The sequence below is a fragment of the Tigriopus californicus genome, chromosome 9 (genome assembly GCF_007210705.1).
Source record: "Tigriopus californicus strain San Diego chromosome 9, Tcal_SD_v2.1, whole genome shotgun sequence".
Classification (NCBI taxonomy): domain Eukaryota; kingdom Metazoa; phylum Arthropoda; class Copepoda; order Harpacticoida; family Harpacticidae; genus Tigriopus; species Tigriopus californicus.
The window spans coordinates 15,241,904-15,265,794 of NC_081448.1; the positions used below are offsets into that span (position 1 = coordinate 15,241,904).

Here is a 23,891-nt window from a genome sequence, read left to right on the forward strand (position 1 = left end):
AAGGATTTAAGTTCATGAAGATCTCCATATGCTTGCGGGAATATTTAGTACTTTCGTGCATGTCTACTATGTACTATTATTGACTTTTGAGTTATGCTCAAGCTTGAAATGTCAATTTTATTTAAAAAGAAAATGAACCAAAACACTGAAAGTGACGATGGCGCAAGCATACAGTTCGAGTGGCTGAGCATCCACTTTGTTTGACCCTATATCAAAAAGTATTTTCGGGACCTTCATTACGAGGTGCCATTTTTCAAGAGCATGCTACCCAGCAATAAGTGAGGTGGCACACATTCAACGTCAGTATTCGACATCAAGTGCTAATCCTGCTTATGCACTTACAATCATTTACATCAAGTGGACGTATAAGATCCTGCTTGTTTGGTCCTAATAGACGTGTTCCTAGCCTTGCCATTGAATACAATTTTGCTCAATTCGGTTGAAGCACAGAGTGCTGAATCGTTCCGTACAAACGGGTGTTGCAGAGCCTTCCATTAATTCCGTGAACTTCCCCATGGATAAAACGTTCGGTCTGGATGGAGCGCATGTGAAGTACAATATTTTGATTTATGCGTGCAACCGTTGCGGTTGGAAGTCATGCAGTGAGGGAAAAAAAGCAACGGGGCAAGAGCGACATCCTTAAGACATAACTAAAAACAATGCTTAAACAGGCCCAAAACAATGCGTGGGTAAATCGCGCTCATATGTGTTGTTAGAACCTCCTCAGATCTGCCTCTAAATCTGACGACTACACTATCGAATTTTCAACTACTTAAAATCGCTCGTCTTTGTTGCAAGGAACTGCGTAGAACAAGATCGGATGGAACAGGTTTCTCAAGAAGGAAAAATCAAACTGTAAAAAATAAGTTGCGTGATATTTGCAAGTAACTTTCGTGAGGTTAATAGGAATTTTCCTGCTAGACTTCCCTAGCTCCTGGGTAAGAAGAGCCTATTGTTTACTTGACCATGAAATGTTAATATATTTCACATTGCACTCAAGGTTTTTGAATTGTTCAATTTGTTTGCATCCGCAAGAACAAAATTGGGCTCTCATCATAAGAAGGACTTCAAAATGTGGACCTCCATTCAAAAAAAAGCTTCAAGGATGCAACGACTCGGCTCAAAGGCTGAGAGCTAACAAATGTTGATCAAGTCTAAATCCTATTTTTGGGACAAATTCTTAGGAGAAAATATTGATTAAACACACAAAGCCTTGACCCCAAAATTGAAGAACAGCCCAAAACAAAAATTAATCTTGTCGATCTTTGCCAAAAAATCGGTAGCAAATATGGGGAACAAAAGGTTCCCTGAATGGTTCGCTGAGGAGCCAAATGTCGCTGGAGGCCGCTGAGGTTTCCTTGGCTTAGTCAAGAGCACAATTGGATTCGATCGTAACAACGGGATCCAAATTAGCATAACCATTCTGGTTAAAGAGTCCAAAATTCATTTCATGTGCCATGGAGCTTAGCAGTCGTTGTTGACCATCATCGTCGTCAAAGATATAAAATAAAAAGTTAGCTTTAAGAAATATCTTTTTTTCAAATATCTGCTCGATTGGTCCGAAAACTAATTCTTACGCATCGATCATCAAGGTCACCGTTACCGCAAACACTATTTTAAGTCTTGAAAATATTTGACTATGGAACATCACAATCTTTACTAAAAACGTTCTTTGTTATTCTCAATATTCATATCAAATTTGGCATCACGATTCGTCGTCATCATCAGAGTCAGGCGCCAATACGCGAGTAGCTGCCGTCATATTCTGAGGGTAAAACGTTGCATCAAAACATCTTTTGAAGACTACTCGGGCCTTTTTAGAGGGCGGGGATCTCGGAACGGTCTCTTCATTTCCTTCGATATCCCAAATCCCTCCTTGATCCATGGACATTTCAGCCATTACATCGGGTGTAAGGAGCTCGCGATTCAAAGGTTCTTTGGCCAAAATTGGAGTCACACCGGGCGTGAGGTGTGATGTTTTACCAGGCTTGGGCTCCCTTTGAGTACTGGCCTTCGGCGGTGGTTCCACGTGACTAAGAAGCCTTTCACCGGTATTAACTGGTATAGGATCTGTCGCACTATTCTCATCGATGGTGGCCATTACAAGCGCTGCCTCATAGAAACCCTCGTGCGACAGGGCAAATACTATTGGTCTATGGAAAGAACGTGAATGAAATTGAGAAAAAGAAGCCGTAAAAATGATGTGAGCCAGCTCAAAGTCGACCTTACTTTCCTCCCACATCAAATGTGGCTGACAGGGGCAGACTGAAAGCTTCCGCAAAACCGTTGAAGGATCTTAGTTCCTTTAAACAATATGTCACATGTGAGGTCTCTTTGATGGCATAGGATTGGAATTCGGGAATTTTCATGGTGAACACAGTAGACACAGCATGTCTCCGAGACATCTCGTCTTGATCTTCAATGAAATTCTTCAGTTTGAATTCTCCAGGTGAAGCGATCATTGTAACTTCTTCTTGGTTTTGTAGAAAGCTGTCGAACACAGATGAGAGAGTTTTCGAATCGATGTCTAGATGATTCGAACTTTCGGAGGTATCGTATTGGGCCTAAAAAAAGAATTTTTTATAGATTTGTTAGTCAAAATCACATGGATCTAACCATAACTCCTTTGCTTTTAATCAGATTTTTAATCAAGGAAATTTTACTGTATATCTGTTACTTAATTCAAACACTTACCATTTGAGAGCGAATTTACATGACACTAGTCCTTTAACTCCAATTCATTTCTTGGCAAGCATTATGCCTTTTGTAAAGAATTTGAACATATGGATGGTTATATTTTACCATTTAATTTCTTAATGTTATTGGTAGGCTTTGAATTTATATTAACATTAATTTTTGGACTATTTTCAACCTCTTTGAAAGCGTTTCTGAACCCGAGGTATCTTATATTTCGATGGCTTGACTTTTTGTTAAAGATTCAAAGGTACGTACGTACTTTGTCTCAAAAAACTACCACCACATAAATATGTGCGATGAAAAAGAGTATACCAATGAGAAAAAAATAATCGATGAGGGGGTCGAGTGCTTGTGTAAATGACGACACTAGCTAGTAGAATGATAGATTAATTGAAACAAAAATAATTCCCCTATGTAACGACCGAGCGCCAGTTCAACAGAACAGAAAATCAATCATACTTTGCAATCCTTCCCGACAAGAAGGTGGACTTCGTAGTAATGGGAATGACCAGACCATACCAGAGTTCTTTGAAGTTAATCTTTTCAAAATCCTAGAAAGTTCTAGGCTCCTTGCCTTGCAGACTCACTTGGAGAGCTCTAAAGTGTCCTTTCTTTCGTACTCTTAAACCGAATTCTGTTCCTTGCTCCAACTAACAGGCAAGGGGCCAAGACCAAAAACTTTCCTCAATATCACTCCAACCACGCAGTTCAAACTTGATGGAACAAGTCTCAAGAAGGACGCAGGTTTGTGCAGCATTGCATTTCCCTTCGTCAAAGGGCACCAAAGTAGAAAGAACAAGAAGGGCCCCGTTTTCAAGGTTACGAAACGATCAGCTGGCTGAACACGTTTATGCTTTACTTGTACAATACCTTCACCGTGTCGGCCTCGAGGAATGGAACCACATAGCTCTTGGTAACGTTGAATTTGCAGCGCAGTTCTATTCTGACTTGGGATTCCGATGGGTCAATTTGGATGCAAGCGGCCTCGACCATTCGATCCACTTGACTAATGGACTTGAAAATAGCAACGGCTCTCTGAAATTAGATTGGATCAAATCATTTTCATTCATTACTTGTCTATAACTGAGATGGTAAACGAATAACGAGAGATGTTTTCATAGCGCATCGAGCTGCTAATATTATGTTTTGCTAGGAAAAAGTGTGCTTCTCCGAATGGTTAGCTCTCGAAGGTTGGAATTTGATCCGTTCTTTGGTAAGTGGGCACATAGTGGTCTTAATCTTGAGGCTTGTCATATTCCTTGGAACAGATAATAATCTTTGTGTTTGTGCAATGATATGCGCTCCTTCAGATATCAGATTCTTTTTCCTCATCAAATTAGTGTTATTTGTATTGATACGATTCTTGGATTGCACCTTTTTTTAAGTCGGTTTCTAAGCCCCTACCGACACTTCGGTTAATATTGCTTCATGTTTATAATAATGAAATGCAAATAAAAGCTTATTAACATGGATTTGACGGGATTGTAGAGAGGCAGATAGAGCCGCCTCGTGGTGAATTCTCCCTGGGAAAAAAACCCAGTGTTTTATGTCACAGTTTGCTCGAAGAAGAACCCTTGATTTCCTAAGAATAGGGTCTCGAGTTACCCAAAAGAAGGACGGTTTGTTGATCTTTAAAGTACAAGTTCAAAAATGTACAACTAGGAATAACCTGGAAAAGCAATGCAGTGTTGAAATCCTCAAACTCCACAATCCTGGTTTGCGAACTCCTTTTGCAGGAAGATTGATCCCATCAGTATTTGCAGCCATGTTAAGAAATTCATCGAATTACTTTTCAGCGTTCTTGGAGAGACACTCAAGAAAAATTCAGCTTGAACTACGTACGTATAGATATGCCGAAACAGTATCTAAGAAACACAACAGCAGACTTTTCTCGACATAAAATACTTAAGAAATCTCTTTTCAACTATCTCTAGAGCAACACCAAGACCTCTCATAATGGCCATGTATCAAAGTACTTCATAGGGAAAATATGAATATGTCTGAAGCACCATTAGTGCCAGCCCCAAAATGACAGCAAATCCAACTCAAGTTGACAGAACATGGCCAGTGGCCAAATAAGGCGACAATCAAACTTTCTTTTCACGCAGAACAGGGATTCTCACCAACTGAGATAATATCAAATGTAACAAAAGGTTTTTCCCAAAAGATGTGCTTCAGAGAGTGCGAGCAGATCCGCTATTTCTCGGCCGTTGAACAAACGTCATATGTAAATGATTTTCAAAAACTTTGCCCATGTCAAATTTTATCAGCTTATTTTACAAGTCCTTATGCCATTCCCTGGAATAAAAAAGCTGGATTGCCTAATTCAATTTCTCCTCGACTTTCAAGGAGTCTTTCTCGTTCTTCCACAGTACTCAGGGTGCATAAAAAAATGCTTTGGTCGTCTAGTTTGACAAACTAATATTAAAATGTCTTGAAAGACTTGAGTAACGCGTTAATTTTCTGAAAAAGTAACGGTATCGGTAACGGCAGCACAGGTTTTTTAGCCCTCCCATTACCGTTGCTTTCTTCTTTTGTTATGATTTATGGACGAGGGAAAGAAAAAATGTATAAAAGTTGCTACTGATGGGATCAAATAAATCCTCATGGGGTGCTGCGATTAGGATCATCAATTTATATTTTCTGTGACGTTTGACATTACTTGTTGGATGACGGAAGCCCGTAAGTTAGCCTTACAATCTAACCCTGATTTTCTTCTCGAATCAGTGGAATTCTTGGCTTGTGCTAATTTTTTCAAACCATGAAAGGAAAGATGAAAAAATACTCGTCAAAATGTTTAACACGTGTAAGGTTGAAAGATACAGAAGGAGCGATTAAGCGGAATAGACAATTCTTTCGTGAAGTCTCTCAAGAACAAGTCTCTTTTTTATTTCCGTCAACTGAGGCCACGAAGCCCGAGCAAAACCGCGCATCATTTTCATATGTAGAGAGATAGATAATGTATATGAATTCTACATTTTGTAAAAAGTAACGTCAACGGTAACGGGTTACTTTTTCTTAAGTGTAATGGTAACGCGTTAGCATTTTTCGGTAACGGTTCAAGCCCTGCACATTCAATAAAATATTACATCTCATTTTTGGCGACTTTTGTCTACATTGAAAAAAATATCCTGGTATTTCATGGCATGGGAAAGAAAATGTAACTCTTCCACCCAGGCTGAATTGAAAGTCGATATTGCAGCAAGAGGAAATATTGCCTCAAAAATAAAATTTCGAACTACGAAGGTCGAGACAAAGCGCCTACAAATAACCCCATATTTCTGATCCTAGATCTTTGGGCACGCACCCAGTCACCCATACGGCGTTTGTACGTCAAACAAAGACCACGTTGTCTCCAGAGAACACATACACTGTACGTGTACGTATACCGTATATACTATGGTAGGAGAGGGAAGACGCAAGAAGACTTGCAATACTCACACGCATGATGATCTTGCAATTGGGCACTTCGTCGGAAGTTTTCTGTTCATCGTAAACGCTGAAATAGGCCGGGTTGAAGAGAAACGACGTAAAAGCGGATCTGGAACTGTTGATGGTCCTCAAGGCCAATCCATCAATTTGTGGAACGAGGTAGAGCTCGTCGCCAATCTTCGCTAGGGAGTGAATGGCTCGAGCAAATACTGCAAAAGGAAGAAATTTAAGGCAAATGAGAAATGAGAGTGGCAATTTGAGGTGCATTGGGTCTCTTATATTCCAATGCTGCACGAAAAAGGCTGGTCCCAAGTGATAAAAACGCAGCATCCTCTTCCCCCATTTAATGGGTTCGACTGACATTCTCATTCATGCCATTTTCCTAGAAGTGAAAGAATATACGCTTTCTCACTAATATGAGGCACAGAACTTCTCCTGAAGGTTGTATACCTCATTTCAATAGTATTGGACAGAATGTATAGAATGGCGCATGAATCTAGAGCGCGACATACGTCCAGTATGGAAATTTATTTTGGCGGCAGTGAATAAAATCGGTTGGCTTAACTCGACGGTGAAGTGCGTTACTTTTAATGCAGCTGTGAAAAACTTATTGTAACTGTCTCAAATGAATAATTCAACCCACGAAAAAGGGGAAAACCGACTCAAGTAATAGCCATTATAGCCATCAAAGACACATCTTCCTTCAAAAATTGAATTCTAACTTTCCTAGAGCAAGATTCAATTTCAGTTACAGGTTAAAGAAGCACTAACTTTTAGCATTTACATTTGTTGGCATTTAATGAAAAGATACATATTTCGCCTCTGTTTCTTGCTTGCTTTTTTTCAAGCTAAAATACCAAGAAAAATGACCAACACCAAGAATGTCAAAGGGTTCAGATGCTCTGAACTTGCTTACTTTGTGGTTCGTGGTAACGTGTTTCTTTTACTCTTGAGTGATTCTAGTATTGCTCAAGGCTTTCCATCTTGCAATTCCGGGGAAAGAGAAAACATACATAGCTCTTCTTCCACTATCGCCCAGAACTTGTTACTTATCCAGGGAGACCTTTAACTAGAGGAGTGGACATGAGCGGTGCTAGGCCGATTTTACTTTTTGTCACAACTCTTTGACGGATGCATAAATGGAAAAAGGCAGGAAGGTACTGCCATCTGAGGCCAAACTGCATGCTTTCTAAAAGTCCAGACTTTTTACAACTGAAACCAGAAACTTTCGATATTTTCATTCAAAGTAAGACAGCTCAAAATTTTGAAAGCAACATTTTTTCTTCTTTTAAATCGCTTTTTTAAACCGTATGATAGCATCCTGTGTAACTTTTGGGGAGCTGAAATATTGTTATCACAAAGTGGCTTTGCTTCACCAAATGTCATGTCCAATCCTCCTGTCTCGGGTATCCTTGCCTTATCGAACGTAAGACACACAGAGGTCGAAAAGCTTGTCAATCTTGGAAGCCACCGCCAAAAAGAAGTAGTCCACTGAAGGGAATTAGTTTTCTTTCTAAATGAACGTTCGGTGCAGTGAGTCTGTGCTTGATGAAGTTTTCATTTTCCTCATCTTTTTTCAAGGGAAAAATCGAATAGATAAGCCATCAGCCTTTTTTCATTCTTCGCAGGAAGACAGTTTGTTGTCGGACCTTTTCAACTTCAGGGTGGGTGCTATCTACCTTCCATTAACCCATGGTGACTCGGATAAAGGAAACGATTCCTCTGAAGGTCTTAGCTTTGGAACATCAAACGAACGATTACATACTATCCCTGTTGTAAGGACAAGTCGAAACTACATCATTGTCTGTGGAATGCTGTTGAAAGATCATTGGTGGAGAAAAGCTTGGAATCATCACACGGTAACCAGGTCTTAAGAAATGGACCGCTAGAAAATGACCGTATTTTTCAGAAATTTGCTTCTTTGTTTAAATGATAGCTGTCCCAGAACATTTGGACTTTTTATTTGAATTTCAAGTCAATCAAAAAACCGGATCAAATTATCTGCTTTAACAAACTTCGCTACATAACACTTAAGCGAAGAATGGGCTAGTCTTCTACTGGCATACCAAAAGATTGATAGTTTAATGATATTGTACTCTAAAATTGCGTAATGAATTTTGAAAGTGCGCAACTTTGATATGGAATGTACAATTGATATGTACAATTAATTGCATTTTAAATCAAACTGTAATTGCATATTCAACTCATATTCATCTTGAACGAACAATTGGTTCCAAAATTATGGTTTCTCAAAGCTCACTGAACAAATGTGCACTGAATTATTTTTGTCATCAGAGAGAGTTTCGAGTGTTCTCGATCCAGCCATTTGATAAAGCTGAAAATTAAAATGTGTTTAAGGGCCAGTGCCATTTGGAGAGAAAAGCGATGTGATTGCTAGATTACGAAACGTAAATACTACATCCTAATGTCCTTGTCCAAACTATTTGCTTTAGGTTATGCTTTTGACCTAGCCCAATAGAAATGGAATTTGAAATGTGCGAAGTCTCATTTGAAGCATAAATAAACGTTAGTTAATGCCAAAAATGTGAATTCTGGACCTTAGGGTCCCTGTCCACATTGGAGCGGTTCACATTTGAGTAATAATTGGAGGAACAAATGTTCTAGAAAGCATCTCTATAAGCACTCCCATTTCATCTGAAACTTGGCGCATAAAAGTTTCAAATTCAGAGGGTTTTTATCGATTACCCACTACAGTTCGTTGGTGGATCACATATCCTATGGAAAGATTAATGTGATTAATTTCAACAGGTGATCGATCTAATTGGACCTATTTGGAAAACGTCCAAACATCTGAAACCGGATCTAAGAAAAATGACGAGATGCCAGCAACCATTTCAATGTCTCTTATTCCAACAAGTTTACCATTCAATGCGACGGTGCACAATTAGTAGAATATACGAGTAGATGCCACATACTAGTGGCTCAGTTTTGCGAAGGCTTTCACCCAACCCTCTCAATTCTTTCCCTAAGAGAGACAAAGCTAAACTGATTGACAAGCTGACTGATGAAGCTTTCCCATGGGAACATATCAGACGTGATCTCGAAACAGAGAAGCATCAAATAAAGGCGAAACTACACACACACACAAGCTGATGTGTTTGAAGTTTTGTCAAATGAAAACATTATCAAAAGTGCACATATAGCGTTCTTCGATGGCAATTAATCCTCATCTAAACTGAATTGCATTCATTCATTCATTCATTTTTGAGTGTCTCGTTGTCCGTTGTTTAAGCCGACCGCCTTATCTTAAGGTTGGTATCTTTTCGACAGTCACTCGCGTTTCCTTGAAAAGCCACGCCGGTTCGTTCGCTTTTTCTTTTTTCTCGATTTTGAGTCCATGGAGAAGATTTGCTTTTCTGAGGTTGCAATTTTGTTGGCAAGATTACTCCACTACGACATCTTGGAGTCTACATTTCCAAAAAATTGTCGGACAAAAAACAAGCGATAAAACATCGACGAGGAATGCTAGGGACCATGATGCCCACGGCCAATGCTAAACAAAATCGCTTCATGTATTTTTGGGTAATTTTGATCCTTTGAACGGCTAACGAATAAAAAATACTCTCTCCTCAGTATGGGTTGGCGTTAACATTTGCCAAGAAAGAGTGTCTTATGGTACCGTTCGTTGAATTTTCCAGATTTTTTTGCCAATTTAAGGTTCATCTTTGGGCTGTCAAGGAATGACGGGGCCAAAACCTGATTTTTNGGGGGTTATTAGTACACACATCCTCACTGGCCATGGCGAAAAGCGCAATTTAAAGACCCTTTTTTAAGCATTACAATTGATATAGCATTAAATAAGTAATTAGAAGTGCAAGCCCAAAGGTCATGAAATTGGTTCATGTATGAGTGCTTTGGGACAACTTAAGGCGGCTTTACATACAATAGGATGGAAAAGTGTACAGCCGCCCTTAGTCTTCCTTTGGTAAGTCTTCTCGATGATTTCAATGTCCTTTTCCAAGGCTGAACACCACACTTGAGCGCTGGCCTACGTCAATGGTTGAATATAGATGGTGAAGAAACTCTCAAAAACTCGGAACTCCTCGAAAGGAATTTGCGCTTGATCGTTACGCTTGGGGATCTAAGTGATTAGATTGGAGCAACTGACTCACGTGTTGTTGAAAAGTTAACCCGAGAAGAATCCAATTTATTGAGGGCCCTCCGGTTAAGGACAGCAAAAGCTGATTTGGAATGCATTCGGTTTTTCCCTTTGGTTTGCCTAAGACCACTTTCCCTGACCATGTTCGTTTATAATGGAGAGAAGGATGATGACCATGTAGGGTTCAAAAGGCATACGAATGATTCGTGGTCAACATGAAAGCCCCAAAAACCTCCAATCAGCAAGAGGGTCCAACCCAGAAAGTTGTTGGAGTTTTCTATGCGTTCCAAAAGTTTAACATGGCCATTCCCTTTAGGTGGAACATCCTGCTCTTCCCATTACGGTAAGCCTCAAATGTATCTAAATTAACAAAGGGAACAAGAGTATAACTCGCCATCCAGACCACATGTAGGCGTTCTTAGCTCGTCTTTACTTTGAAACCTTTCTAATCTCGTGCACCATCACATGTTCCTGGAGATTAACGTGATCCAGATAAATGACTTGATATATATAGCAAAGTTAGGAGGATTCTATTATCCAATGGGCCTCTCAATACATGGAAAGCTATGACAATGATCCCGTGAAAGTCTAGATACACTTTCTTATGAAGAAAAATTGCTTTTTCTATGAACAAAGGGGATTTTGAGCTATTGGCTGCTTAGAATATAACTTCAAACAAAAAAATCAATGAATAGAATGCCGTAGGAGGATTGTTATGAAAACGTTAGTTCAGTGGAAAGTATTGATGAGAAAACGACTAACCCTTGGAGGATCGTGGTTTGTTTCAGAGAGTAGGGTAAGTCATATCAGGTCTTCAGGGGATTCACATGTACGTAAAAGATACTTAAAATTGGAGAGTAGATCAGGCATTGAGTAACATCAAAAAAGAAAACGCAACTACAGCCAAATGAATCACCATCTCTCAGAACTCACATTCTACTAAAATTCGCAGGTCGATAATCTGATCGGTTATTTTCACTAATTTGGATGCCTGCATTCGGACAGAAGACAACTTCATGTTGTAAATAATGGGATATGACTCATACCGCCGTTGCTGCTAACTTAAAAGGCCAAGGTCTTTCTGATGATCCTATGGAAGAGTTCAATTGTACTCTTATAATTTCACACATAGATGGATCCACAAACGCAAGGGCAAACGATGGCAAAGGCATAGATAAATAGATTTTGCATTTGTTTCCACACATAAAAATACTGTGGTATTTGTACGAGCGTACAAACCTATTTCAAACACCCAATATAAAGTTGACATCGCTGATATTTAATTTGTAGGAATTTGCAGGCAGGATTGCTTAAACCTAATACACCTGAGAGGCTTAAGGCAATCGTGATTGTAAAAGAACATCACCAAACCCTTAAAGAGGGAGTACAAAGAACTACATTCATTTGCCGAAGCACAATCGTACTAGAAACTAGTCAGCTGTAATATTTGTCTTCAGTTCAAGTGTTCCTATTAACTTTATCTTTACTATCAATGCCTTTAAACGCTACATAAAAACGGAAACCTCCATTTTTTACGCTTTTCCCTATTTATTACTTTCTTCAAAAGTATTCTTGAGCTTTGTTCCAATCTAGGTTTTAGTGTCAATTGTAGTGACCTTAGAGGCTTAACGTACGCTTTGAGCGAGCCTCTAAGCCCTCAGAGGAATCCAGGTTAGTTAAAAACAATGAGGTCCTCCTCTCTTCTGCCTCGGGTTCCTTCATTATGTTCAATTTGTATTCATAAGGAATCCGTACGTGTCGATCTTGTAACAGGATTTAAGACAGATGGGGAAAAGTTTTGACAAATCCCTGATCAACCCTATGTTCAAGGGTTAGTTAGATCTGTCGATTCTAATGCGTCGGTGTATATGAATATACACAGGGGTTTATTATATTAATACAAAGTTAAAATTACATAAAGTCTTAAGATTTTCCTACCACAGGCCATTGGGCCTCAAGACTTTGAGTTATCTCAAGTTATATTTCCCTTCTATACAGGGCAAAAGAATCGAAATTACAACATTTCGTTCCTTTTTTAGAAAAAGGAACTGTGATCTCATTACTGGAGCTCGAAAAAAAACCTGCTTTGTTGGCCGAAATAATCTTTTTTGAGTTTAAAAAGGCGCAAAAAGTTGTGAAAATACGAAAGAAGGTGGGAAATACAAAATTATTTATTACAATGGAAAAGGGTTGTTTTTAGCCTACTTTGTTGTGTTTTTTTCTGTTTCAAAATGCTAGGCACACCACTGCATTCACTAGGTTGTCTATTCAGTTTCTGCATTTATTTTACAAGATAATAAAAACGCTTTACTGCAATGTTTGACTTTAGAACGCCTTTTTTTACTTGATACGGATGTTATGGTACAAAATTAACTCTCTTCTGGAGTCTAGTGCTAGCTACAACTTAGGGCGGTTTTGTTCACAATTTTTTTTTCGGACTTCCTTACCGCTATTGGGAATGGAATTCCCAGCAGTTCCAGTCTACCGGCAAGTTCAGGTTGGCAGACCGAGCTAATCCTTGAATGTAGGATTGGTCTGGAATGCTGTCTAAAAATTTGTTCAAGTTTGACTTGAAAGATGCTACCGGAGCAACAAGGCCTTCGTATTCCCTACGAATATTAGAGGGAAGCAAATTGAACAATGAAGGACCCCGAGAAAGAAGAGATGTGGACATCATTGTTCGGACTAGTCTGGATAAATGATTTTGGTTTTTGGTAGGATCAAACCCTTTATGCAACATTTTCTTTTCGAGGCCTACCTGTTTTATTTAAAAGTAGTGTAATTATAACGATCCAAAAGATACTAAACTTTTAAGGTTTTCCTTTTTCGACCCCTGATCGGCCTTCGTTTATGCTTTTGTTTTTTCTTATCAACGGAAGGAAACTTGAAACTTCTTTTAGGCAAGCATCCCCTCAACAATAATTAATTATCACTTCAAGGGCAAAGTGGATCTTGTTGGATTCTACTTTAACCACAAATTCTTTCGGTTTTTTTCGTTTATTTCATAATTTTGTCTTTTGGCAATTATTTGCCCGATGTACTATTTTGAATATTTTGGGGAAAATATCCATTTTTTTCCTCAGGAATGTATAAGTATGGCCCTGAGGCGAAAATAGTCGTGAAATATTGCCCATTTATGAAAATAAACCCCTAACAAGTAAGGGGATTCCATTCAAAGACACTTTTAAACTCACCCTTCACATTGGGGCTTGGTATGATGCACTTCATGATGACATTTATGGCAGCGCGAACGGAAAATAGACGACTCCCTAAGATGAGCCTTGTCCAACCAAAGGCCACCAGATTGGTCTTCTTTTATCCATTTTGTTCACTCTCCACATTTGTCTGTCTTGGCGCCTTTCAGATTTGTTTTGCTTCAGTCAATCAAGCAGGCTTATGTTGGATGACGTCATGCAAAAAGAGCGGGAATACGAAGTACGTGAGAAAACGGAGAGCCCGAAAATCGAGGTGATTGTTCATTCAGACAGTAAATAACTAAAACTCCATAAATGGACAAAATAGTGAACTTTATTTGCGATTTGATCACAACTTCAAAAATAGTTATGTTGTAAAGAGAAGAAAATTGGGTTGAATCGATCCCGTTGATACTCTTCAATCTCTTAATCACTCATCATTTTTTCAATCGTTATAATAGTATTCTGTTGAATTGAACGCTTTGAAATGATTACGATAAGAAAGGGGCTTGTCTGCCGATAAGGGCACGGTTTTGTCTTTACACTCTACACGAGGCGTTGGTGAGGTGATCGAAATTAAGAGGACTAATCATGAATGAAGTATTTCTTTATCACAATCCAGAGAAGGGAATAGGAGAGAGGAAGGCAAGAAAAGAAGTGAAGTGAATGAAGGATGAATGTTTCATGTTTGTCAATTGATGTCAATGGTGAGGAGGCACTACAACAAGAATACAATTGCATCTGACCAACATTATTCCTGATCCATATACAATTATTGCCCTTTGGGTGTCATTGGTGGAATTTGATGTCTAGTATACGCGTATTTGGAATGGGAGCTAGGGTTGGACTGGGCCGAGAGAAAACTCGTCAAGACATGATGATGCGGCAGCAGCAAATACTTGGTGGGGAGAAAAGCGTATTCACACGTGGGTCCTGACTTATGATTGGGACATGTCCATGGGAAAGTGCTCCTCCATAGAGTCCCGACGAAGATAAGCTCTCGAACCGGATGGAGGGGTCTGACGGAATTGGCTTTGGAATGGCTGATGGGGCTCTTGGTAAAGAATGCGATCATACTGTTGCTGTTGCTTTGGACACATTTCGAGGTAGCCGTCATCCTCGAAGGTCCGTGAGACATTGGTAGGCGGCATGTGAAGCATGAAGTCCTCTTCGTCCGTCAAACTGTCGGCTCGAGGCAGGCGTGGTCGCATGGGCGGGGATTTGATTCCCATACTGGTGGCTATGACTTCATCCATGTTGGTGTGACCCTGCAAGGCTTCCGAGTACAACTCCATCTTGGCAATGGAGACTAGACTATCCAGAGTCTTGGGACCAAAGTCGTCGTCACAACAGACGATGGAGTTACTGCGACGAGAAGAAGCCGAAGAGCGAATCTCCTTGGGCGAAGATTTGAGAGTCTTATTGGAGTCCCCAGACGGAGTCTTTTCTCGAACTATCTGACCTTTCTTCTTGAGCAAAGCCTCCCTATTCTTGGTCTTCATCCGTTCCGCTAGAACTGCGGTGGGAAATGCAAATGGAATGACCGGTAGAGCCATCACCTTCGCGTCTTCGTAGAACTGACTCATAGTTGGACTTTCGGCGATCAGGCCTGAAGTTTCCGGTGAGAAGTCACCATCGCCAATCTCATCTTTCTCGCCCCAGATTTGATTGTTGTAGTAATTGTAGTTATTGTTATTGCTCTGGAGAGGATGACCTTTAGCGGACGACAAACTGCGAATACTCTGGGAAAGCGAACTGGATTCTTCTTGCGAGGGCGAGATGGGCTTATTTAATTGCTTAATGACTGCCTCGTCCTCCGATGACCGCTTGTCACGGTTCATGAGCTTGCTGAAAGAGTTTCTCAAGAACTTGGGGATGAGATTTTGTGACTTGGTAGGATTCGACTCAGACGCCTCAATGGCTTGTGATGGTGATACAGTAAGGTTGTCACGCCCCTGATGAGCATCATTGATGTTCAAGCTCAGCCTGCTCTTCGAACGCGTTCTCGAGCCCTTTGTCGGGGAAAGATGGCCTTGGCCTGGGTTCACTTCATTAGCACTCTTCTCTTTCCTCCCGCACTGTCGCCCACTGACCGCCTCTTGAGCCTCATCAATGGAGGAAATGGACCCGGACAGGAAATAGTTCTCGAAATCCTGTCCTCCAGTGCAGATGGTCCAAGCTGAAGTTCCACTCAAGTTCCTCCCACTTCCGCCCAATGGAGTGGATGGAGCTGATTTGAAGTTTCCAGGGAAACTGGTGAGACCGTAGTGGCTGGATGGGGCGCAATGTGCGTTGCCTCGGATGTCTTTCAAGATACCATGGGTGTTTCCCACCCAACTGCTAGCAGTTTTGTCCTTGGGTTTTCGAGTTGGAAGACTGCCACTAATTGGAATACATTCGTGACTCGGCAGAATTTGGTGCCTGGGACTCAGCGAGATTTTCCCCAAGCCCGGAATAGAGAGCGTTTTGGGTCGGAATTTTTTGCTAGGGGCATAAGCACTCGCATTACTCGTGACAGAGTTGATACTATCGAGCGAATTGACCGAATGAGAATCTACTGACGTCTGACTGAGGCCCGAACTGGGGAGTTGGGCCAAACCTGGAGATCCAATAAGAATATCTTCCTCAAGATCGAATTCAGCGGTGCTTGAAGCCCCTGAAGCGTTCCTGATTTCTCTAAAAGGTGAACCCATCGAAGATTTTTTGAACACAGATCCACATTGGGGAGAAGCAGTCCGCCCATATGGGATGCTTTCCGCCGGTGTCATGATGTATTCATTGGACATCGAGGTTAGTTCGTCCAAAATGAAGCAGTAGCAACAGCAACGGCAGCAGCAACAGTTGCACTACAAAACACTTTCCGGTTGAGCTTTTGAGAGCAACACGTCTGGGCAATAGGATGTATTTCTTTCTCCGTGTTGGCCATTGTCATGTCCTCTGTCCAGACGACATTCCCCGCACACGAAGCTGAAAGCGTAAAACAAAATAGAATACTGACTACTTGAATGAAAGCCCCCTCCATCCCTTAATAACTAAGTATTGAGCTTATCCGGCACATAATCAGAGACTTCCGATGAGTATTGTAAGTACTACGTCGTCTTTATCTTGGATTGGCTCTCTCACATGACTGGCGGGAGTGGACTTCAAAAGGCCAGTTTTGAGTAAACGTCTCACTCTGATTGATCATAAGGTGCCTTTCCAGTGGGAGCTTATTTGCACTATGTAGGAGTCCTACCCTATTCCCGGGCACATGATCAGTACTTCATATCTACCTGACGTCAGACAAAGTCTTCAAGAATGTCCGGAAGCACCAATGAACCTCCGCTCGCTGAATGAAGGCAAAAGAGCCTTTTGTGGGAAGTTCGGGTGCTGGACTGGATGAGTGCTCCAATGGAGTAAGAATACCTAACAAAACAGATTGGCCGTCGGCCTGTGTCGTCATCATGAACAGGGAGGGCCTGAACTATTGACGTCTAACCTCTCTCTGACATGTGTTCATATCACTCACTCCTACATAGTGTACACACTCTATTCAAGCGCATGACGTCAAGTTAAATCCAGATTTCAAATGCTCGCAAGTAGGAAAAACACGTCTGTCTATCCAGAGTGTCTTAAATCGTGCCGAATCCTTGCCAAACGCAACATGATGAACGAATTGTGTTATTAAAATACATACCTATGCAACGGGTGGAACAACTTCAGAAAGGCCTGAGCCTTTTTCACCACAAAGTCTGTGGCACCAATTCGTGGATTCACTATATAGTATGCAACTCGCTTCCAGACGAGCTTCCACGGAAGTCTCAAAGTTTGACTGATGTCACATGTGCTTGCTAAGCCCTCTCTGGCTGACAGACTTCTTTTTCTTTCAAGAGTTCAATCGCTTCGTTGACTACAGCACTCTCGTGATCAAGTCCTTGGACGGTCGATAGTTGGTCTGAGAGTGAACAAAATGCGTGCATGGAGAAGCGTGTAGCTTTCTCGCAACTCCCCTCTGGTTTCCTTGGATCCCAAAAGCGCTCACTCCGTCCAAGTCCGAGCTCAAGTCCCTGCTCAGAAGTTTCTCGGCGTCAGGCCATGACTACGAGCTACACAAGACAACTAAGGACCGCAACTCAGCAACCTCAAGAGATTCAATAGCATCCCCCAATAGGAAACATCAAAATATACCTTAGAAATGTGCAATTCCTTTTCTTCCCGATGCATGTAAAACGAGTCGCAACATGTTTTGTTTTTAAATGAGCCTTCTAGGTTTTTAGAGGGGTTGATCATTGTGCTTAAACACAGCATTTGCCCCGACTTGCGGTGTTATTGCCCAACCTGGATGCATATCGTGGTATGCGAGCCTCCTTCCCTTGCACAGAAGCAGCCCATGGATCCTTGCGTTGCTCCGTTCCCTGTCCTGTTTGTGGCCTGTTGTCGTGTGTTCCAAGTCCCATTCGCACTCTCGCAAGGTTTCCTCTGTTCCTTGGACATGTTGTTTAGAGGCCTGGGCGCTTTCCTCGCAGACTGCATGAATGAAACGAAAAGAGAGCACAAGGGAAGCAGAGGAGAGAGGACAACGAGAAGAGGAAGAAGGCCTGAAGATGGAAAGACGAAGGTAGAAGGTAGACCGTCAGTTCGTTCGTTCACTCCAGGGGCCCTCTGGTCGCTCGGCAAGGTGGGCGGGCTTTAGGAATAAGGCCTAGCCCGTTGGAAAAGAAAACAGCAATTTATTTTATATGAGACAGAGAAGAACAGATTCAGCCTGACGTCACAACTGTGGTAATGTGAAGTGATTCCAAATGCTATTATATGTGTGTAATGGTCCAAGGGGATGACGAAAATCAATGTTGAAAAGAAAATCGTAACTTACGATGAGAAGAATGCATTACGAAAGCAAGCCAAAATTAGACAAAAATGCACGATGTTCGTATTCCATAGAGGTTTGGTGAAAAGTGAATGATAACTCCGTGACTCCTGGGTGCCAAGCATTTCTTACCATCTTGGTTGGCAGCAAGACTGGAGCTTAGATAATTCTCGTCGCAATCGAGAAAAGTTTGTTCGAACAACAAACTACCAAGATGTTAGCTTGTTCTTTTCCACTTATTGTGGGTTTTAGACCTCTGCCTTGTATTATTCGTTCGCACAGGATCTAGATTATTGTAGCAGAACAAAAATTAACCTGGCTAAAGGGGAAGACCTTCATTTCCCACTGGAATTTATTCCAGGTCTAACGCTTAGATCAAACGCTTTAGGTAAATCTGAAAAAGTGAAGCAAAACTTTTTTCAATATATGTGTTTTTTTAATAGTTGGCTCACTGAAGCACAATGCAAGAAATGCAATTGCAAGGTATGCGCTAGTTCACACATTTTCACCCAAAAACATTTGCTTTATCAACAATAGAGACGTACGAATGCAGGAAATATCCAACCCCACAAAAGAAGATAATTTGTTTAGGTTCAGACCAAGAGGCTGAAAGTCAACCGGCAATTGGGCCCAAAGTTTAATTGATACACAGCCTTTATCACATGACCGAAAAATAATAAAAGGGAAGAGAGTTCCATTACACGCCCAGATAAGAGAAATGTCACACGTTAATCGATTAAATAAAATTCCCAATTTGTTCGTCCTTGTTTACCCTAATCAAAATCGAGTGACGCAGTCTAGTGCAAGTGGCATATGATTTCGGTGTTAAAGTTAACATTTCAAAATTCCTGAGGGTTTGAGAACATTGAAGTGATGCATTATTTTGCCTCTCAAAACATTACCTTTTTTGGATCTTATTTAAGAGTCGTCGAAACACTTTTGAATTGATCATGCTTAATTTTCCAATGAACGTTCACAAAGCAGTTCATCCTACTTTTAATATAATATCTGACTCGTGATTATTCTACTTTTTTTCTTCTTTTGCTATTTTCTAACTTTTCTTGTGATAAAAGTTTCGGGATAAGCATTTACCTTCATCATTGAATCATTGACGAAACATTAAGTAAGCGAGGGAAACTTGATTCTCAAAATGTCATCACAAAGTATAACAAGCAAACAAAAATTAGGATTCTAACAAAATCGAAAGGAAAGAAGAAAACAAATACGCATAAACGCGACACAAGCTTGAACTCAATACAAGTTACATAAAGCCCCACCACAAAGTAGTAATCTGCTCGACTGTTGAAAACTATTCAAATGCACGAATATTTGTACACTTTTTGGGGAGATCTGGATGATTTCTTGGCTTTAAACAGACATGTTTCGTATTTGCATGGCAAAAGTTTTTTCCCAGTTTTTCAGCGAGAACGGAAACACACTTGAGATCTAAAAGAAGATTTGTTACGAGAAGTGAACAACCTAAAGATGAACAGGTGGATAAAGTTATGGGGCCAAACATAAACATTCTTCCCAATTAATGATTTGAAGTAAATTATAGTTCATTTCTTGAATTGTTTTTCATTTTCATTGATTTAATTGATTAACAGGGCATGCAAAAACAGACTTTCCATTGGTCCTACCGAACATGCCATTGATTTTAATTTAAAAAAAATCGGTATTTGTTTTCAGGTGCTCCTCAGATTTTTTTTCAATGCTTTTCTCAGATCCACAAGGAAAACAATGTTTTGTCGTTATTGTTACCGATAAGTCAGGATTGTGAATAGATTTGGTGATAAAAAATGTTTTAAAATTTAGCCAGATCCGCTAGTTCCGATTCGTTAGTGGATCAGATTTTATGTCAAGTATATAGAACCTTTCATTTAAAACTACTAACGGTAGCATTTTTAGTAAGACGGCAGAAAATTATTGTGCCTTTCTGGGTGAAAATAAGTTATAGCGAAGTGGAAAATTAAAATTTGAAGTAATAGAGGAGCTATAATAATTTGATTTTAACGGGTCAAAAATTGTTTGACATGTTTTAAATTTCCATTTGAATGTACAACACTCGATTATAGCTTTTAATTATTCGGTGTTAAGTATGAAAATGTCAAGGATACTATCGAATTACGTTAAAAATGAACGCCAATGGACACGCGTTTTTGAAGAAATTAAAAAACCAGGTTTCTTTGCAAATCAACTTTTTCCAGTAGCATTGCGGAACACTGGAAAAAAATAGATATCAAGGCCTGTGTCAAAACCTGTGGATTGCTGTTTATTCAAGTCTTATCACTGGAGCTGTATGTAAACGGCTTTTTTCATTGATTTTGAATGTTTACGTTGCTTAGTCATGCATTCGAAATTTTCTCTGGAGTATTTCCTATTTTATTAAACAAAAAGTATTAGTTTAATCGATTTTTTTTCAAGCACTTTTTCATGTTAACCCAATTACTTTTTCTTATTGCTTGTTCTTATCGTAGCGCGTGATGGGCTTCCAAAAACAAACATAGTTTTGATAAATTGCTAGATCCTATAGGGGTAGAGGGGTGAACCTCGCCGGTCCAAAGAAACTAGTCATCACATTGTGAAGGTGTTCCATATAAATAGTTTCAAGGGCGGTATAATCACGATTCTAAGGTTGTGAGCTTCAAATTTTGCTTTAGAGAAAGATCGAGGTGGAGAATCCAAATGTGAACCTGTATCATTTCAGGAAACTGCGCTAGTCATCACGCAACGTCTCCTTCCTTAACCTGACTTCCTGGACCGAGGTTTGAACTCACAACCCTTGGGAAGAGGAGTCTTGCTTAGTTCGGGCTGTCGGACTTAGACGGCTCCGCTACACAAACTTCTTTATCTAATCTGCTATTTTCCAGTAAATACCGAAAATGACAAGTAGACCCTTGGAATCATGTTCTCTCCTTTGGAACGCCTAAGACTTTTCAAATCCGAGTAATTGACGTACATTTGTGGTGCCAAACCCCCTTGTCGTGCTTTGCCACAAAATCGTTAAACGTTTCACTTTGATGCAGGCATGGGTAGCTTAAAGCATACATAAAAAGTGTTTTTCTACCTAGTTGCTAAAGTCTCAAGCCAGAGTGAAAACAAGGTTCTTCCGGAGATAATCTTAGAGACTTGTTGAGGAGACAATTTTTAACGGTGCAGTATTGCTTAAAAAGTCCTTTTCTTGCACCGGTTATTCAAGTTTGACTAATTCTAGTCATTGTTTCCTCAAGAAGGTAATGTATGTACAATAATCATACAATCAATACAACAGCACGTTGTATCATGATCGAGAAACACAGGAACTTCGAAGAATTAGTGCCCCTTGTGCAGATGAATAATCTCTTTGAGTTATATCCTTGACAAATAATTAATGTGATGTGCGTAAACTTTCTGCGTACAAGGCTCTTTGAAAAAACTCTTTAAGACTTGCATGAATGACCAATCTTTAAGTGCAGCCTCAAGAAAAGGCAGTTGGACACCATTCAAACTGAGCTTTGCAATTTTTTCGTTAAGGGAAGAATGAGGGCAACTTGACGTGTAATATGTTTATTTGTTTCACATTCAATCTCATATCTCATACAGCTGCTGATGTAGGTTCATTGACACCATCAGTGTGTGTTGTTTTATATCTCATAGACAAAATGAAAGAATCATCAACTAATAATATAATGATAGGAGTAGACGTAATAGTAGAAGTAGTGGTAGCAGTAATAACAACTCGCTTAGTTGTTTTTTTTGTTCATGACATTGTTGAAATACAGGATTCGCCACTGGTTCACAGGAAGGGCGGGCGGGCGGGAAAGAGGGAGTTTTAGGGGTAGTCAGTATGATCAATCAGTTCATTTCAATTTGGCGCATTTTTTCACGAGTAGACGCTTTTTCTTTTTCTTTCTTGCGACTCATTGGTTGTGGAATCTACTTGAGGAAAAATGCAAAAATCCAATGGTGGGTGTTCCCTTGAAAGGGGCGTGGTCAAAGTAAGACAAGGATGGAAAGCGGGAAAAATATAAACAAACAAACAGGGTGTGTTGTTGATTGGCCTTTGTTCAAAACATTTGTCTTTTTCACAACAACAGAAACGTCGGATCACATCGAAAGAGGAGGCGATGGAGGTGATGGAGGCCATGGGGGCCATAGGGGCCGAGGCTTAACTGCAGTTGGACGAGGACGAGGAGGAGGAGGAGGAGGAGGAGGAGGACAAGGAGGAGGTTGGAACAGGAAGTACCCGTCGCGGGAACTCCTCCAAAGGAAAAGGGTGTCTGTCGTCCTGGGTAATCAGTTGAAAAAGAGCTCTCATTGACACTGCGTCTGGGGAGGTGACTGATGAAATAGTAGTGGTGGAGGCGGCGGCTGTTGTTCATGGTAATGATAATGATGGTGACTATTTTGTCCCCTTGTCCCCGGGGAAAAGCGTCATTTCAAGGGACAGAGTTGTCGGTTGTGGTTTTTTCTGCCATTGGAGGGGAGCTATTGGGTGGGGAGGAATTGTTGTGGCACCAGAAAAGGCTCGTGACATCGAAAGATCCAGAGGAAATGCCCAGAGTTCAGTTATTTTTGAGTCTAGGGAAGCACTGTGGATAGTTAGTGATGTGGAGGGTGGGAGGGGAATTCTTCCTAGTAGGAAGGAGGCTCGAGAAGGATTAATATCACATCACGAATGATCCTTCCAGCGGGACAGAGAGGGGAACAAGATGGTAATAGCCATGACTAGAGATATTTTTTGAAATTTTGTTGTCGGAATGTTTCTTCCTCGTTTTTACTAGGACCAGTCATTTCGCTTGCATTTCGGGATGTGATCAGGGAATTGGATTGAAGGGGTTGGCTTCCGATAGGTTATGGCATGGATTCTTCATTTTAGTGGCACTTTTCGGGTTGTTCTTGTTTTATTTGTATGGGACATGGGGACGAGAGGGCGAGAGAGAGAGAGAGTACTATCTTTATACTTAAAAGTCACTGAATTCCTTGGAACACTTCTCGGTGGATGAAATCCTGAGTGGTTCTTCCTCGTAATCATCGAAATTGCTCGTGTCTCCCTCGTGCTTGCATTTAGGAATGAAAGGGGCTTCGTTCTGAAAACAGAAAATGACAGGAAACGCATTACTCAGAGGTTGACCAGTTCGCAAAAATAACAGAAAATCACCGTGGAACAACCCTGTACATACAAATAAACCAACATATCCAAACAAAAAGGACAAGAAAATGACGCAATAAAACGACCAAAGAACAACATTGTGGATTGGTCAGGCCGATCCAGGATCGTTCGGACTATGGATATTGTCCTTGAGACGCACGACAAGAAAGCCTTAGACAAAGGGTGACGGTCTACCTCGTGCATGGGTTAGTCGGCGTGCCATGGTTAAATCAGGGAAAAATAGTGTAGTCGGAGTTGGAATTTAGTATGCACACTAAAAGTCTTCGAATTCTTCCACGTGTACGGGCTTTGGGAGGCTTCTGAGCTTGATTTCGTCGTAAGTTTGGAAGTGCCTACTGTCGCTCGGATGGTCGATCCGGGGAATCATACCAGCCTTCTCCTTAAGAAACGGAGGGAGAGCAAGTCAACCGGAGCACAGGGTGAGTCAAAATATATAAGGGTGCAAACTAA

General features: G+C 40.7%; 3 protein-coding genes across 11 annotated transcripts in view; all 3 read right to left on the reverse strand.

The window, feature by feature from the left end:
* Positions 1-1,638: 1,638 nt before the first annotated feature.
* On the reverse strand, positions 1,639-13,638 carry LOC131886544 (cell cycle checkpoint control protein RAD9A-like). Its single transcript, XM_059234912.1, has 5 exons — positions 13,444-13,638; positions 6,139-6,338; positions 3,568-3,732; positions 2,230-2,564; positions 1,639-2,153 (listed from the first exon to the last, which is right to left on the reverse strand). Exons 1-5 carry the CDS (start codon positions 13,475-13,477, stop codon positions 1,706-1,708), a joined length of 1,182 nt encoding a protein of 393 aa, XP_059090895.1. The 5' UTR covers positions 13,478-13,638; the 3' UTR covers positions 1,639-1,705.
* Positions 13,639-13,759: 121 nt separating this feature from the next.
* On the reverse strand, positions 13,760-17,817 carry LOC131886543 (uncharacterized). 2 transcript variants are annotated; one of them, XM_059234909.1, is made up of 2 exons: positions 17,120-17,817; positions 13,760-16,410 (listed from the first exon to the last, which is right to left on the reverse strand). In XM_059234909.1, exon 2 carries the CDS (start codon positions 16,227-16,229, stop codon positions 14,382-14,384), a length of 1,848 nt encoding a protein of 615 aa, XP_059090892.1. In that variant the 5' UTR covers positions 16,230-16,410; positions 17,120-17,817; the 3' UTR covers positions 13,760-14,381. The 2 variants fall into 2 exon arrangements, with proteins under 2 accessions (XP_059090892.1, XP_059090893.1); XM_059234910.1 differs by lacking the exon at positions 17,120-17,817 and adding an exon at positions 16,716-16,851.
* Positions 17,818-21,819: 4,002 nt separating this feature from the next.
* Positions 21,820-23,891, reverse strand: part of LOC131887280 (cAMP-dependent protein kinase catalytic subunit 1-like) — a 68,260-nt gene continuing 66,188 nt past the window's right edge. For 7 of the 8 annotated variants that reach the window (XM_059235848.1, XM_059235847.1, XM_059235849.1 and 4 more), the window contains one exon: positions 21,820-23,358. In XM_059235848.1, coding sequence (XP_059091831.1) covers positions 23,233-23,358 — 126 coding nt within the window. In that variant the 3' untranslated portion in view covers positions 21,820-23,232. Of the gene's footprint in view, positions 23,359-23,615; positions 23,821-23,891 lie in introns of all 8 variants that reach the window. The other variant, XR_009374022.1, reaches the window with a different exon arrangement.

Bases quoted from the DNA above. Each gene is read 5' to 3' on its own strand.
- LOC131886544 (XM_059234912.1), bottom strand. From the start codon at position 13,477: ATGAAGTGCATCATACCAAGCCCCAATGTGAAGG. The intron at 2,565-3,567 runs GTATTGTACAAG...TTCTTTTTTTAG, and splicing joins TCGAGGCCGACACGGTGAAG to GCCCAATACGATACCTCCGA. The intron at 2,154-2,229 runs GTAAGGTCGACT...TTCTTTCCATAG, and splicing joins ACATTTGATGTGGGAGGAAA to ACCAATAGTATTTGCCCTGT.
- LOC131886543 (XM_059234909.1), bottom strand. From the start codon at position 16,229: ATGTCCAATGAATACATCATGACACCGGCGGAAAGCATCCCATATGGG.